The following is a 14804-nucleotide window of genomic DNA, read 5'->3' on the forward strand; positions in this document are numbered from 1 at the left end:
TCAACTCTGTGAATTTTAACTTGCAACTAAGAGTGAATTCCCTCTGAACTTTGAAGCTTAATCCTTTTTACTGGCCATATGGAAACTTAACTCTCGACAGTATTGTCAGATGGATCTTCTTAGGATGAATTTCAGATGCTTCGTACCCAGAGTTCGCATTATTTAAAAATTTGCCAACTGTGTCCATAACATTGAGCATAATAGGAAGAACAATTCAAAAGCCCAGTCTGCATACCTGCTACTGTTCCTTCACACAACTTCAATTCTGCTTTCTTTCCCGATGGTCTGTATTTCCATTTACAACTTAAAAGATCAGACAGTTTTTAGTGGATGCCTTCATGGTGATTAAATAAGGAGAGTCCTAGCTAGCATTCTTTTCCCATATAACTGAGTTGTCCTTGCCCCTGAGTTGGGCTATAACTTAAAACACATGCAATCAGCCCTCTAGAAAACTTAGGATTCATGTACTCCCCACCCTCCCAACCCTCCTTTTCCAGGCAAAATTTACACAGTCCTGATTTAGAAGGTCAGTAAAATTCATCACACCTTAAATCAAACCATACCTTAATACAAGTTTGATTTCAGCCAATGCCATCCTAGCAGTTTTTCCTTTAGATTTCTTTTTTTCAAATAAAACCACAAAAATCAGAAATTATGAAAGTGTGAAGCCAAGACCTACCCATGTTAATTCAGCTTTCCAGCCATAGCGAAGTGGACCAGAATTTCAAATGAATCAACCATATCCACTGTGATGTTTACAGTTATGAAATTAAATCACACCACATTCCCATGATGCAAGTGCATCTCCTAGTGAGGCAACGCCCCTCGGTTACATTGACGCCATCCTTCATATTTGGTTCTTGATTTCCCTTGGCCTAACAACTCTAACAGGGAAGAGTAAAGCCAAGCTATCCAGTAGGTAGGTCCCCAGCACAATTTTCTTTCCTTTGTACTGTTGAAGGATGGAAAGTCATCAGGGACTGCATGTTCATGGGTATGCTCTTCATACTCATTGCAAATGAATACAGAAACACAACTTGGAAAATTTGCAGGGTTCCTTTAAAAAACAGTATCCTGCTCTAGAAAACAATGCTTTGAAAATAACCAAATCCATTAGCTCTAGCCTGCCTGTCAGACATCTGACTCCAAGGTAAATAGTCTTACATTACTAGTAATCGGTATTTATTTCCAGACCATTTCAAATGAAATCGGTAATCGGGAATGACATGTAACCTGACGTGTGCTCCTGCAATTACAAGTAGTAGAATCACTCATTCTATAGATATGTCCCCAATAGAAATATAATCTCATAATGCTTATTTGAAATATTTACACATATATTCAACAAAGACATTTCCAGGATAATGTAATACTGACCTTAGCCTTTGGAAATGTATTTCATTCTCATCCTACAACTAATGAGCAACAGAATTTCAGATATTAAGTCTTAACCTTCCTGTGTGGCTAGATGCTATTTGTAATAAATGCCTCTATTAAATGTCATCAGCTGTTAACCCAGGGTATAATATTGTTCTTTATATTAACACAAAGCTCTCATGAAACTTTGAAAGTAAAAATGAGAGGCTATTAAAAAACACACACACACACAAAACTCTTGAAATATAATTTTTCTATGGAATTCTAAATCCTCAACCAAATAAATCAGTCAGGAATGAAAGGATCCATGTTCCCCTTCCATACTACCAAATTTGAGCCATAAACGATGCACATTTCAGTTCAAGTTTTACCATCTATATATTAACATGTAGAAATAGGTATTTGGATTATAGTAAACAAATGCTTAGAATACTATGGGGGAAATAGTGTTAAGCAATAAAGTCTTTCCATTTAAAGTTTTATTTTTTTTTATGTTTAAAAATTTTTTACCGAGTGTTCAGAAAAGAAAATAGAAAAGGAATATTGCTTACATGAAGATAATTAAACAGGGTGGGAGTTCTTCACCATGAACAGAATTAAGTTATACATTACTTTTTGATTCAGATGTTCCTGTTGGCTAATCTTGGAAAAGGAAGGCACACCACATATTTATCATGTAATTCAACTCAGAGTCCTCTAGAGATGGTCACCGCCCCATATTGTGTCCCTATATATTGGTTTTCACATTTGATCTGTCACTTAGCAAAGAAAGTGGAGAGACACCTCTGATGCCAGCTTGTTCCCAAATGCCTAAGAGGAAAGCCTGCTCTATTTCTTCAGGGTATCTAGAGAGGAGTGTGATCGGTAAGTTGGTGCCGATCTTCCCGCTTTCAGAGATTAAATAAAGAAATGATACTTTATGAGGGTACATTTGGTTTCCCATCAAATGGGGTTTGGTAGACCAACCTGAACCGCACCACAGAGCTGCTACTGCAGAGGGTGGCAAACCAATGGATCAACAGATTTATCATGACTGGGCAAGTAGCTCCTAGTACCAAGATGATTTCAAAGTTTGCTGCTGCATGTGAGAGAGCGTTTTGGCTCTGTGTCTCACCCAGGCCTGATTCTCCCTCTGTGGTGTGTGGCAGCTTGCTAATTCAATTAATTTCTTTCTAGCTGAACAAGAAAGGGATCAGTGAAAGGTTAATGTGGTCCTAGGCAGCTTGATTCAACTGAATTCTTAGCCACCACTAGACTGTGATCTGCAGGACTTGGGCCATTCTGACCGACATAGAGCCATAGGTCTCCTGCAGACCAAATGGATTCCGACCCAGAGAATTCTATATAAAGACTACTTGGAAAGCTACAGAGGAGGCACAGACTTACCTATAACATATCACAAATGTGCTTAATTTTGAGTCTGGAAAGTCAGTGTCTCATAAAGGAACGTTTACAAATGGAATAATATTGGTGAGACCTGGAAACCAAGGGTATCAGAGAGGCCCTCCCACCTATTTATGAGTGTAAGGGGAGGGGATGAACAGATTAATATAGATTGCTTGCCATTCATGACGTTAAACAATGTAGTTACATCTGTAACAAATATAGTTGTAGATGTAAACATACATGCATGTATATATATATATCTATATAGTCCATGAAATATGGTGAAATAAACTGGATTTTGGTGGCAAGAGATATCGTCAGTTTTACACACTCACACACACATACATATGTCACATTAACAAGCACATTTACTGAATGTGTATTATGTGCCTGGCGTCCTGGAGACTCAGACAAGAACAAGCTCACTCCTCATTTGACTTTGGCTTGGAAAACTGTAGAGAAGTCCACTCCCCAAGTCATCTGAGCAACCCTAAAGAAAGGCAGTGTCTGGTTGCCCATTGAAAAGATGTTTGCACAGCACTTTGAACCTCACAGTTGACAGACAGCTGCGAATCATTAGTGTGGCTATTAGCGTAATGGGATGTTGGAGGTGAAAGATTTGGCTGGATTGAGACAATGGTGAAGGGATTCTGAGATTTCTGGAACCCCATATCTCATACATCTATTGGGAAATTCAAGAACTGGCAGGTGTTTTGTAACCATCACAATGAGGGAAAGGGTGAAGTTCACAGGCGCACAGACATGAGTAACCTCCCCAGAAAAGGCAGGTAGCAGGTGGCTCACTATACACACACACTCACACCTGCCAAGGGAGCAAGGAAGGAGGTGCGCATCAGAGGCCAGAGAGACCTTCTTGCCTTGTGTTCCCAGGGGGTGTTCTCACCCCACTCCTGCAGCTGGAAGGGGAACAGGCCATGAAATGATTTTTTAGTTAAAGGAATATGAAAAAGAGAAGCAAACTCAAAACCCGGAGCCTGGGTTCAAGTTTCACACTCAACTAGCTGTCAATGCCACCTTGGGCACGTCATGTCACCTGCCAGGACCTCAGGCCTCTCACCTGTAGAATGAAGGAATGGGAACGGACCTTGAAGGGCTCCTACAACTCAAACATTCCAGAGCGACTTTCAGGATCACGTCCTATCCACTTCTCAGGAACACCATCCCTTTCTCCCTGCTGCACCACATCAACTTCCCTCTCCAAGGAGGCTTCTTTGTGTCACTGAACTCCATGGTATGGTAGAATGAACTCCAGCATTAGACAAACCTGGGCCCCAAACCAACCTTTATCCCACTCACTAGCTGAGTGATTTGAGCAAACTTTTGTTTCCTCATATGTGAAATAAGGCTGTTAGGGCCACTGGGAGGATTAAACAATTTGAAGAAAGGATAGAGTGACTACCACGTAGCAGGGCTTACGAGTGGGAATACCCTCACCACCACCACCACCAGTCCCTACATTGTTGTACACACAGAGCCTGTGCATGGCATAAATTATTGACCTTAATAAAGATGTGTTAAAATGGCCATTAGAATGCACTTTTGCTAAGCTCTTTACAACTCTGAAAACGTGTGTGTGTGTGTGTGTGTGTGTGTGTATGTGTAGGTGTATAGAACAAGCATTTATTAAGTGCCTGCTATATATTAAGAATACGAAGATGAATACAAATTAAATTACTCCTTGGTCTCAGGAGCCTTATGGTCTCGCTTTCTTATGTCTTAGCCATCAGAGTGGAAGCTCCCATCTGATGGACAATGTAAACCTCTGTGCATTACAATTTAAAGAATGTGTGTCAGGACACGGAGAGGGAAGCAAAAAGAGTAAAATGTCAGGTCTTCCCTCAAGGAGCTTGCCATCTAGCAGATAAACGCATGCAGTACTTAGAATGTAGGACAGAATAAGGTGCTATGTAAACCACGAGTAAGAGGGGCTACTTTGTGCAGGATTAATCCTAAGTTTTATGACAGGGCACCTGTGTGGTTCAGTCAGTTAAGCATCCGACTCTTGCTTTCAGCTCAGGTCATGATCTCATGGCTTGAGGGTTTGAGCCCCTCATCAGGATCAGTGCCAATAGCACGAAGCCTGCCTGAGATGTTCTCTCGCTTCCTCTCTCTCTGCCTCTCCCCTGCCCACTCTCTCCCTCTCTCAAAATAAATAAACTTAAAAAAAAAAAATTTAAGTTAAATTTTATGAGAAGGACTTCATGGAGGACGTGCCACTTGAACTCTACCTTGAAAGGCAAATAGAGGGGCGCCTGGGTGGCGCAGTCGGTTAAGCGTCCGACTTCGGCCAGGTCACGATCTCGCGGTCCGTGAGTTCGAGCCCCGCGTCAGGCTCTGGGCTGATGGCTCAGAGCCTGGAGCCTGTTTCCGATTCTGTGTCTCCCTCTCTCTCTGCCCCTCCCCTGTTCATGCTCTGTCTCTCTCTGTCCCAAAAATAAATAAATGTTGAAAAAAAAATTTTTTTTTAAAATAAAAAAAAAAAAAGAAAGGCAAATAGAATCTAATGAATAGAGAAAGGAATAAAGGACATCTTAACAGGAGGGCAGGACACAGATGAAAGTACAGAGACAGAAAACGCATTTCTTAAGAAACTCGTAGTGAAGGCTCATAGCAACATAAAGTACATATGGACAAGAAGCAGGCAGAGAAAAAGCTCAAAATGTAGGTTGTTACTATTTCTTCTGCTTTTCCTCACAGTGCCTAGCAGAGACCTTTGCAAACTATATACATTCAGAGGATGAGTTTTGAAAAAAATAATTGAGGGCAGAAGAAGAGAATTGCGCTTTAGAAAATAAATCTCTTTGCAGCTCACCCATTTCATAGGCTTATTGTAAGGATTAATAGTTGGTTTGATAGTCATAAAGTTAAATTACACTTAATAAAACACATAGAGCAAAAGAGTTCCACATCACAGCACACAGAGGGAGAATAAAACTGGAAATGGGTGTTATTTCATCAGAGTGAAAAGCTATGCGGGGCATTTTAGGATGAACAAGATAAATTGAATGTTATTTGATTCTGTATCTCATCCATTTAAGTTCTGAAAATTATCTGCGACAGTTCTATTAATATAGAGGCTTTGTATATGGGCCATATTTTATTTTTTAAGAAGTCTCTTAAAAATATATTTTCAAATAATGGAGAAAAGATAAGCAGTTACAGATGGTTCTCTCTATTTTTGTCATGCATGATCAAGGGCGGCAGAGTAGGTGGGCTTCATTGGGAAATCCGAGTCTCGCAGCTAGGAGCGTTCCAGGAGCAAATGCTGGCATTATTTTGCTTTCGCAGAGAAAATATGTTTCTGTTCAGTCAAGCAGAGTAATCAATTATTCTGCATTATGAAATACTCATTTTATAACTATTGACATTTCAGACAGTTGTGCCACATGTCAATAGTGGTTCTGATGATCACATTTAAGCTGCAGCTTATAGGATGGGATTCGTTTGGCTGACGGCATTTGATCAGAAGTCTTCTCTGCTCTCAGAAGTACAGCTATTATTTTTGTCCAGTCCTGCACTGAGGAAGTATGCTTCGAGTACTGAAACAATAATAGGTTGGGTATGTTCTTCTGTTTTAATGAAAAAAAAAATTAAATTCTTCTAACTATGTGAGATTCACGTTAAAAAAAATTAGCACTCTTCTTTTTCATTTTGTAAGATGGAGGGAGGTAGATGAAGTTAGGCGTTCTATTCAGAAGACTCCAAAATTCACATTAGATTTTGAGTATCTGGTTAAACCTTATATCCCCAAAGATAACTCTCCAAAATCAAAAGGGCTTTCCAATAATTATACAACACTGTTCCTATTGCTTCTTTTACCTCTCCCATTGGTGAGCAATTCCTTGGGACTTACTCTGTGGCAGGCACTTATGTTATGCTCTTTTTAACATTTAATTCAGCCTGAGCTCTCTTTTTACCGACAAAGAAACTGGGGCACAGAGACATTAAGTAACTTGCCAGGAAGAGAAGGCTAAAACATGGTGGGACCATAAGAACAACCTTTGTAAACTGATTCTAAGGTCTGTACTCTTAACCATCATGCTACAGACTCTCAAAATTAAAAAAAATTTTTGCCTTAAATCGAGCATTACTCAGTATTTTGAAAATGGCAAGTTGACTTTTTCAGGAATCAAGAATTACTACTCTAATAAATTTTAGTCATGTGTGCAAGAAATTCTTTTATCACTAGCTTCTATAATTGAGTAGACTACCATGTGTCATTATGAATTATTGCACAATTTAGTAAATTATTTAATTACTTACTAATGAAGAAGCATATTGTACACAGTTGTAATTATCCTGTTTGAAAACGATGTTGCCATTTGTACATTTAAGAAACACTTGCTACAAAGTTAACTCTTAAGGGGAATTCTTTCTTATTTTAGGATGATTAAACAACTCTAAATTTTGGTAATGGAATGTTCAATAGGGCCGCAAGGAAACTAAAAGCTACAAAGGCCAAGGCTGCACTCCTAAAAAGACTTCAAACAGAAGAACAAATCTGTTAAAAACGTAAAAAAAAATTTGTAGTTCACGCTGTTCTACAGAAAAAGCACAAGATAGGGATATTTACGGGTTTTGCTTTTCCAAAGAATATAATTGATGCTCTTTTCATAGTTTTTGCAACATATCACCTAGTATAGCATTTCCTTCACCTATTTGATCACCTAACAAATGGCTTTGATAGTGTAAAATATTTAGCACAATCACTTAATTTTCAACTCACTTTGAATAAATTGTTGTCCATATTTATGGACTATAGTCATGCACGACTTTGTTATTTATACAGAGACATAGTCCATGTATGGCCTTTAGACGTTTTGACAACACGTCTTAATTAAAATATAGATAAAATTAATTTTGAAAATGTCATAATACAAGTAAGAAAGAGTGACTTGTTTGTGTGAGTGATGGAACACATTATTGAGAAACTACTGATATGTATTACTGAATTTATTGTAAAGGCTTAAGTATACTAATAGCCACAGAAACCCCAACTTGCCCACTATTCCAAAGGCAAGGTACATATCTTATGGTGAAAGTCACTTTCATAAACTAAAATGTAATGGTGACTTGATTTACATCTTTGCTCCCTGAAATATAACAGAGGGAATGTGGCAAAGCCGTTATGAACAAGCAAGAATAAAAAGAAATACTAGAACTGGAAGACACTCAAGGTCAGGTGGTAGGTCTCCCTGCTTCCAAGGATGTGAGCAGTTAAACCGTCCATGTGTGACAGTTGCCAATCATTAAGTAATCACAGAGAAGCAAGATAAGTGATATTATCATATTTTTTCTATTGTCTTGTTTTCTCCTCTTTAATCCTAAAGTCAAAATGCCATCTAACTGGGTAATTCAATCAAACACAAGTTCTGTTCTATTATGAATAATGTATATATTAGAACTATAGTATAGATTGCAGATTTTAGCATTTGTCAAAAAATCAGTAAGAGGCTGTTTCCTGTAACCAGTAAGGGCCAGGTTAAATTCAAGCATTACAAAACAAGAGAAAAGAAAACAGGTTTTGTATGTTCATAGCCTCCACTGCTCAATTTATAGAATAACATTATTTACATGGTATTTATTTTACACTAGTTTTATCAACTGGAAGTAGAGTGAAGCCCATGGAGTACCCTGTTGTAATGGCATTTTCTTTCCTTTTTTCCCCATATGTAAATATAATTAACAGATAGTACTATATTAGTTTCGGGTGTACAACATTCTGATTCAAAAATTCTCTGCATTACTCAGTGCTCACCATGATAAGCGTCACCACCATCTGCCACTCAACAACATTATTACCATGTTATTGACTACCTTTCCTATGCTGCACCAAATGATATTTTCTGATGTTGTTCGTGGCAAACTAGAAGAACTGTATTTTGATTCATCACGTAAATCTCAGTTTTTGCGTCTCTTAGTAAAGTATAATTTACATATAGTGAAACTCACCCTTTTTAGTGTATAATTCTTTGAGTTTTGACAAAGGTATGTAATTGAATTACCACCAACCATATCAATATATGGGACAGTTCCGTCTCCTTTCTTCCTAAATTCTCCGGTGCCCCTCTGTAGCCAGAGTATTCCCCTTCCCCAAACCCTGCAACCACATAGCTGTTTTCTATCCCTATATTTTTGCCTATAAATAATATCACTTAAATGGAATAATATGTGGTTTTTTGACTCTGGTTTCTTCTACATGGCATGATGCATTTCAGATACATCCCATGTTGTTGAGCATATCAATAATTTGTTACTTTATTTTTTTTTAATTTTTTAAATTATTTTTTTATTTTGAGACAGAGAAAAAGCAAAAAGAGAAGGGGCAAAGAGAAAGAGAGAGAGAGAAAGAGAAAGAGAGAGAGAGAGAGAGAGAGAGAGAGAGAGAGTCCCAAGCAGGCTCTATGCAGTCAGTACACAGAGCCCAACATGGGGCTTGAACCCACAAAACCACCAGATCATGACCTGAGCCATAGTCGAACACTTAACTGCCTGAGCTACCCAGGCACCCTTGCCAATAATTTGTTACTTTCTATTGTTCAGTAATATTTCATCCCACAGTTTATTCATTCCCTAACTGAAGGGCACTTAGGTTATTTCCATTTTTTACCATTCACAAATAAATTTGCTAACCTTCATGTACAGGTTTTTGTACAAACATAAGTTTTTATTTTACATGGGTAGCTATCTAGAAATAGAACCGTTAGAGGGTATGGAATATAGAAGTTTAACTATAAGAAATGCCCAATGGTTTTCCAGAGTAGCTGTGCCAGCTTGCATTCCTATTAGCAATGTCTGAGAGTTCTAGTTGCCTCAAACCCTCACCAGCACTTGGTGGTGTTAGATATTTATCTATTATCAGTTCTTGTCATTCAATGCACTGAGGTTCTATAAAGTCACTAGGACCACTGAAGTAGCAAATACTGAATCACTGTCCCTAGGGGAAATATAAAGTTAGGTTTCTTGAGCCTGTGCTCATAACATTTTTGCCAACTCATCAATATATAACCTTGTTTTCTTTGTGTTTGTAAAGACACCTTATTTGATAAATACTGTTGCTTCACCAACATTGAATAATGCTTATACATCAGTGAATAAAGCTTATCCAACATGTTTTCTTTGTAAGGCACATCACAGCATTCTTGTAGTTGAGGACACTAGCCGACACTTCAGCAGTATGCTTGACGGCCATTGTAAATAGTAAGATCACTAACAAAAAGCACAAAATTAGCAAAATATAGCACTAAATAAACCGTCAAAAGGACACATATTTACAGGATGAGAGCTGAAACAAGAAGGCAGAGCACTGCCTCATCAGACCTCAGCTGGGATGTGTATTAAGATGTTCAACCCTTGAGCAAGTCTGAAAATGGCTCCCAGTATTGATTTGGGGGGTAAACACATTTTAGTGAGCAGACAAATGTGCAAATAAAGAATCTGCCAATAATGAGAATCAACTCTAACTATGTATCTATCTACCCACCTACATATGTATGTATCTGTATATCTATTTATCTATCATTTTTGCCATCCTACAGTCTCAGTTTAAATGTCACTGCCTTCAGGAAGTCTGAGACAAACTGCTAGCCTACATCAGATGAGCTTTGAGTTCCCACTGGCATCCTGTTCCTCCCTTTCCATAAACCTGATTCTTCATAACATTTTTTTTTTTTTTTTTTTTTTGGTAAAAAAACCTCTGGACTCTAAGAAGCAGGAAACACATCTGTCTTAGTCACCTTTGTATCTCTGGTAACACTAAGACTTTGTATCTCTGGTAACACGAAGACTTAGCACAGTGCCTGGCATATAGTAGATGATGGATAAAGAGTTGTTGAATAAATTAATACTTCTTTTGAAAGCAGTATGTGTGGTGGAAAGAACACTGGGATTGGAGTTGGAAAACTTGATTTCTCATCTCAGTTCTTATATCTAGTGGCTATGTGCCTGGTAACAAGTTACTTATATTCCTTGAGCCTCAGTTTCCTTACCTGTAAAATTAGAAAACTAATACCTATCTTTCAGGATTTTTAAAGACCTTAAAAGTGAGACAGTAAACGTGAAAACCACTAATATCTGGTATACTGGTGATATCCAATAATCAATGAATTGGAGTGGTTTATGAGACACATTAGATGTTTGTAGCTAGGTAGGTGAGCTACACAAAATATACTGATTCCAGTATGAGCAATGAATGTATTTAGCCATCTGGATAGTATTAACTCTTTACACATTTAGTGGTATGTAGTCAGGGAACTTAAATAGTTTGGAGAATTTTTCACTTTAGAAAATAGATGTTTTCTCACTCTGTCAATCAACCCCACTCTTCAAGATCAAAGGTTATGTACATCATCTACACTATGAATATGTATTCACAAGAATTGATGGTTTATCCATTCTATTTCAAAAATATCTTCTGGATGTTTGAAAGTGATTCTTCAATAACATAATTAGAGTTTGTATTCTCTGAAAACAAGATTTTTTCTCTTTCAAACACTCCTGTTAAACAAAGAATTAAATGCAATTAATAAGCATATGATTCTGCCTGGAATTTTTTTTTTTTTAATTTTTTAAATGTGTATTTACTTTTGAGAGAGAGAGAGAGAAGGAGAGAGCAAGTGAGTGGGGTAGGTACAGAGAGAGGGGACACAGTATTCAAAGCAGGCTCTGGGCTCTGAGCTGTCAGCACAGAGCCCGACACAGGGCTCGAACTCAGACCGCAAGATCATGGCCTGAGCTGAAGTCAGACGCTTAACTGACTGAGCCACCCAGGCACCCCTGAAATGTTTTCTTAAAAAGATCTACCATGTCCCTGAAGATTTTGAGGCTATAAACATCCATTATTTTTTCTTTTTCTTCTTCTTTTTTTTAAAGATTTTAAGTAATCTCTACACCCAGCGTGGGACTCAAACTCACAACCCCAAGATCAAGAGTCGCATGCTCCACTGGATAAGCCAGCCAGGCACCCCCAAAATCAATAATTTCTATAAAAGTATCACAATCCTCTTGTGTGCAACTAAGGATAATGATATAACATAAATGGTAAAACGCAGTGGAAAAGAAGCTGCATAAATAATGCAGTGGTTACATCACTCAAAATGTGTACATATTATTGCCTTACAAAATTATGATGATCAGATAGGATTAAATGACACTGAATAAGATTATTGGTCTTCAGTAGATGCAAAACACGATGATTCACTGGCAAAGGAAGCTAATGGTAGGGAGGGAGAGATGTTACATTTGTGCGTTTGATTACACAGCAGAACAGATAGGTAAAACCTCAGAATCAAGAATCATTATTTTATATGCAATATTGTTTCTTAACTTAGACGTATGTTAATTTTTCTTGAGATGACATTTTTTTTTAAACACCTGAATTCTTATAAGGAACCTACCATCAGGTCTAAATTAAACCTAGGGTTTAAAACATCATTTGCCGACAGGCATCCTGCGAGTGTTTTCCACAGAGGCACATCACATCCGATTATTTCCAGGCTATTTTAAATGGTCCTGGACAGGGCTACTGAATGACTGACTTGTCAGGGAACAGGAAAACATTATGACACCGCTTCTCCAGGTTTCTTCCCACAACATGAAATATTTGGGGTCATTCTAATGGAATCAAAGCTAGTTTAAGAGCAAGTGAAGCTTCACTTTAAAGCTTTCAGTTTTAACTGGGGGAATGCTTCTAACATATGGCAGCTGGGCTCTGACTGACTGCAACCTTCAAATTCTGGCCAAAATGTCTGTTTCCTGAGATTGTGTCTGATAAGCCTGTGCATTCCTGGTGGGGCTCAGCAGGCATTTGATAAATGCTATTGTTGGAATGAATGAATGAATGAAAGGGATTCCAATTATGAGTTACAAATTCCTCCATCAACAAAATAATCCCATAGGAAAGCTCGATGTTCTTGTAATTCATATCTGTGAAGGATTAGATCTTCAGCTCCTTTACATTTTTTTTTATCATTTATGCTCCACTTTGTCTTTCTTGATTTTTTTTTTAAACCAAAGTGTGAAAAGCACATAAGCATTTTCCAGAACATGACAGACAAGTATAGTTCTTAGAAAGTTTCATCTGTATGTAGCTTGTGCATGATAATTATGTTTAAATCTCAGTTAATCATCAGATATTTTCTGGGAACAGACTGTGGGTGAGGCCTTGTGTGAGCTATTTGAAAACGGAAGTTAAAAAGTTTTACCCTTGCTTACATGCAAAAAAAATCATCATTAAGACTAGTAGAACGTATGCCAGTATATCCACAAGGCAAATAGTTATCTAAGCTATACGAAATTAGAACTATTAAAGAAGTATAAATAACTGCTATACCACTTTTCATAATTAGAGATCTGTCATTCGAAAGCGCTATGGAATGGAACATGGAAGAAAGCAAAACAGAAGGAAAGATCTGCAAAGATACCACGAAAATTTTAAGAACTCAAGTTCCTATCTGCTTGAAAAGTCTCTTGGGCATTCACTCAGAGACTATTGACTCTTACGTAAGACACAATTCTGCAAACCTTGAGATCTGATTTTCCAGTGTATAAAATATATTAAAAAGTACGGCGAAAGGAGTGGAGAGTTCTGCTCATAGGAGCAAGGAGAAACAATAAATACTGAAGGAAGAGATGAAAAACGATAAAACGTATGGCAGCGTGGGGCCATTTAGCATAGGGGCAAACAGATCGCCACACCTCAGGGACTCTGAGGACATCCTGTATTACAGCATACTATACACACCATAATAATTAATGTTTATAATGATTTGGAAACATTAAGAATGGATTAACCCTGAACTAAGGAGACAAGGACTTACATCATCTATTTCGAAAGACCTCCCTCATCCCCACCAAAATAAAAGGGAAGTACCCGAGGCACTTACAGACATCTAGTTCAGAAAATTAAGTTACATGGGATATCCCATTTTTTTTGTTTGTTTTTAAATTTTTTTTAACGTTTTATTTTTATTTATTTTTATTTTTTTTAATTTTTTTTTCAACGTTTATTTATTTCTGGGACAGAGAGAGACAGAGCATGAACGGGGGAGGGGCAGAGAGAGGGAGACACAGAATCGGAAACAGGCTCCAGGCTCTGAGCCATCAGCCCAGAGCCCGAAGCGGGGCTCGAACTCCCGGACCGCGAGATCGTGACCTGGCTGAAGTCGGACGCTTAACCGACTGCGCCACCCAGGCGCCCCACGTTTTATTTATTTTTGAGACAGAGAGAGACAGAGCATGAACGGGGGAGGGGCAGAGAGAGAGGGAGACACAGAATCGGAAGCAGGCTCCAGGCTCTGAGCCGTCAGCCCAGAGCCCGACGCGGGGCTCGAACTCACGGACCGCGAGATCGTGACCTGAGCCGAAGTCGGACGCTCAACCGACTGAGCCACCCAGGCGCCCCAGGATATCCCATTTTCTAATAACGTCTGTAGGTGCAGCATCGCTATGCATAATCCAATAATAACTCTAATTACTAAAACCTTACAGTGAGGGTCTCTCAGTTATAACAAGCAGTACTCTGCAAACTTTCGGAAAAATAAAGAGATTTTCATAGTACGAATAACTGTTTTATACACTGGTATTTCATTCAATTCTAATATTAGCCAAATATCAATAAAATAAAAGCTGTCCAAATACCCTCTTTTTTTTTTTTTTTAAGCTACAGTGTTTTTGTAAATGTTTACTTGAATTTTGAGCGTTCAACGCTGAGGTTTAAATATGTATCATTATATTGAGATACTTGCTATTTATACAGTAGCAATTGCTATTTATACAATAATGTTTAACCTGCCAGAATTCTGGAGAAGCAAAGGTTAGCTGTTAAGTACGTTCAGCGTGGGGGAAAAAAAAGAAAGAAAAACAGAGGCACAACTGGGCATTGTTTTCACTCCGTGCAGGTGAGGTGGTAGGTGTTTAAAAGTACGCTTTACACAGGCACACACAGGATACCAACACCTCCTTCATGGCTGCAGCGATTCTTTTCAAAACTGCTAGCCTGTTTCCAGGGCAGCTGCAAAACA

General features: G+C 38.3%; 1 protein-coding gene across 3 annotated transcripts in view; it reads right to left on the reverse strand.

Annotated features, from left to right (window-relative positions):
• The window catches only part of RORA (RAR related orphan receptor A), a 722772-nt gene that overhangs the window by 106079 nt on the left and 601889 nt on the right, over positions 1-14804 (reverse strand). The window contains exon 1 of one of the 3 annotated variants that reach the window (XM_086710841.1): positions 680-698. The exons of the other annotated variants lie outside the window; for them this stretch is intronic. Coding sequence (XP_086566967.1) covers positions 680-683 — 4 coding nt within the window. The 5' untranslated portion in view covers positions 684-698. Of the gene's footprint in view, positions 1-679; positions 699-14804 lie in introns of those variants that run through there. 3 annotated transcript variants of the gene reach the window in all.

The sequence above is a fragment of the Puma concolor genome, chromosome B3, assembly GCF_028749965.1.
Source record: "Puma concolor isolate L17-30 chromosome B3, mPumCon1.1.hap2, whole genome shotgun sequence".
Classification (NCBI taxonomy): domain Eukaryota; kingdom Metazoa; phylum Chordata; class Mammalia; order Carnivora; family Felidae; genus Puma; species Puma concolor.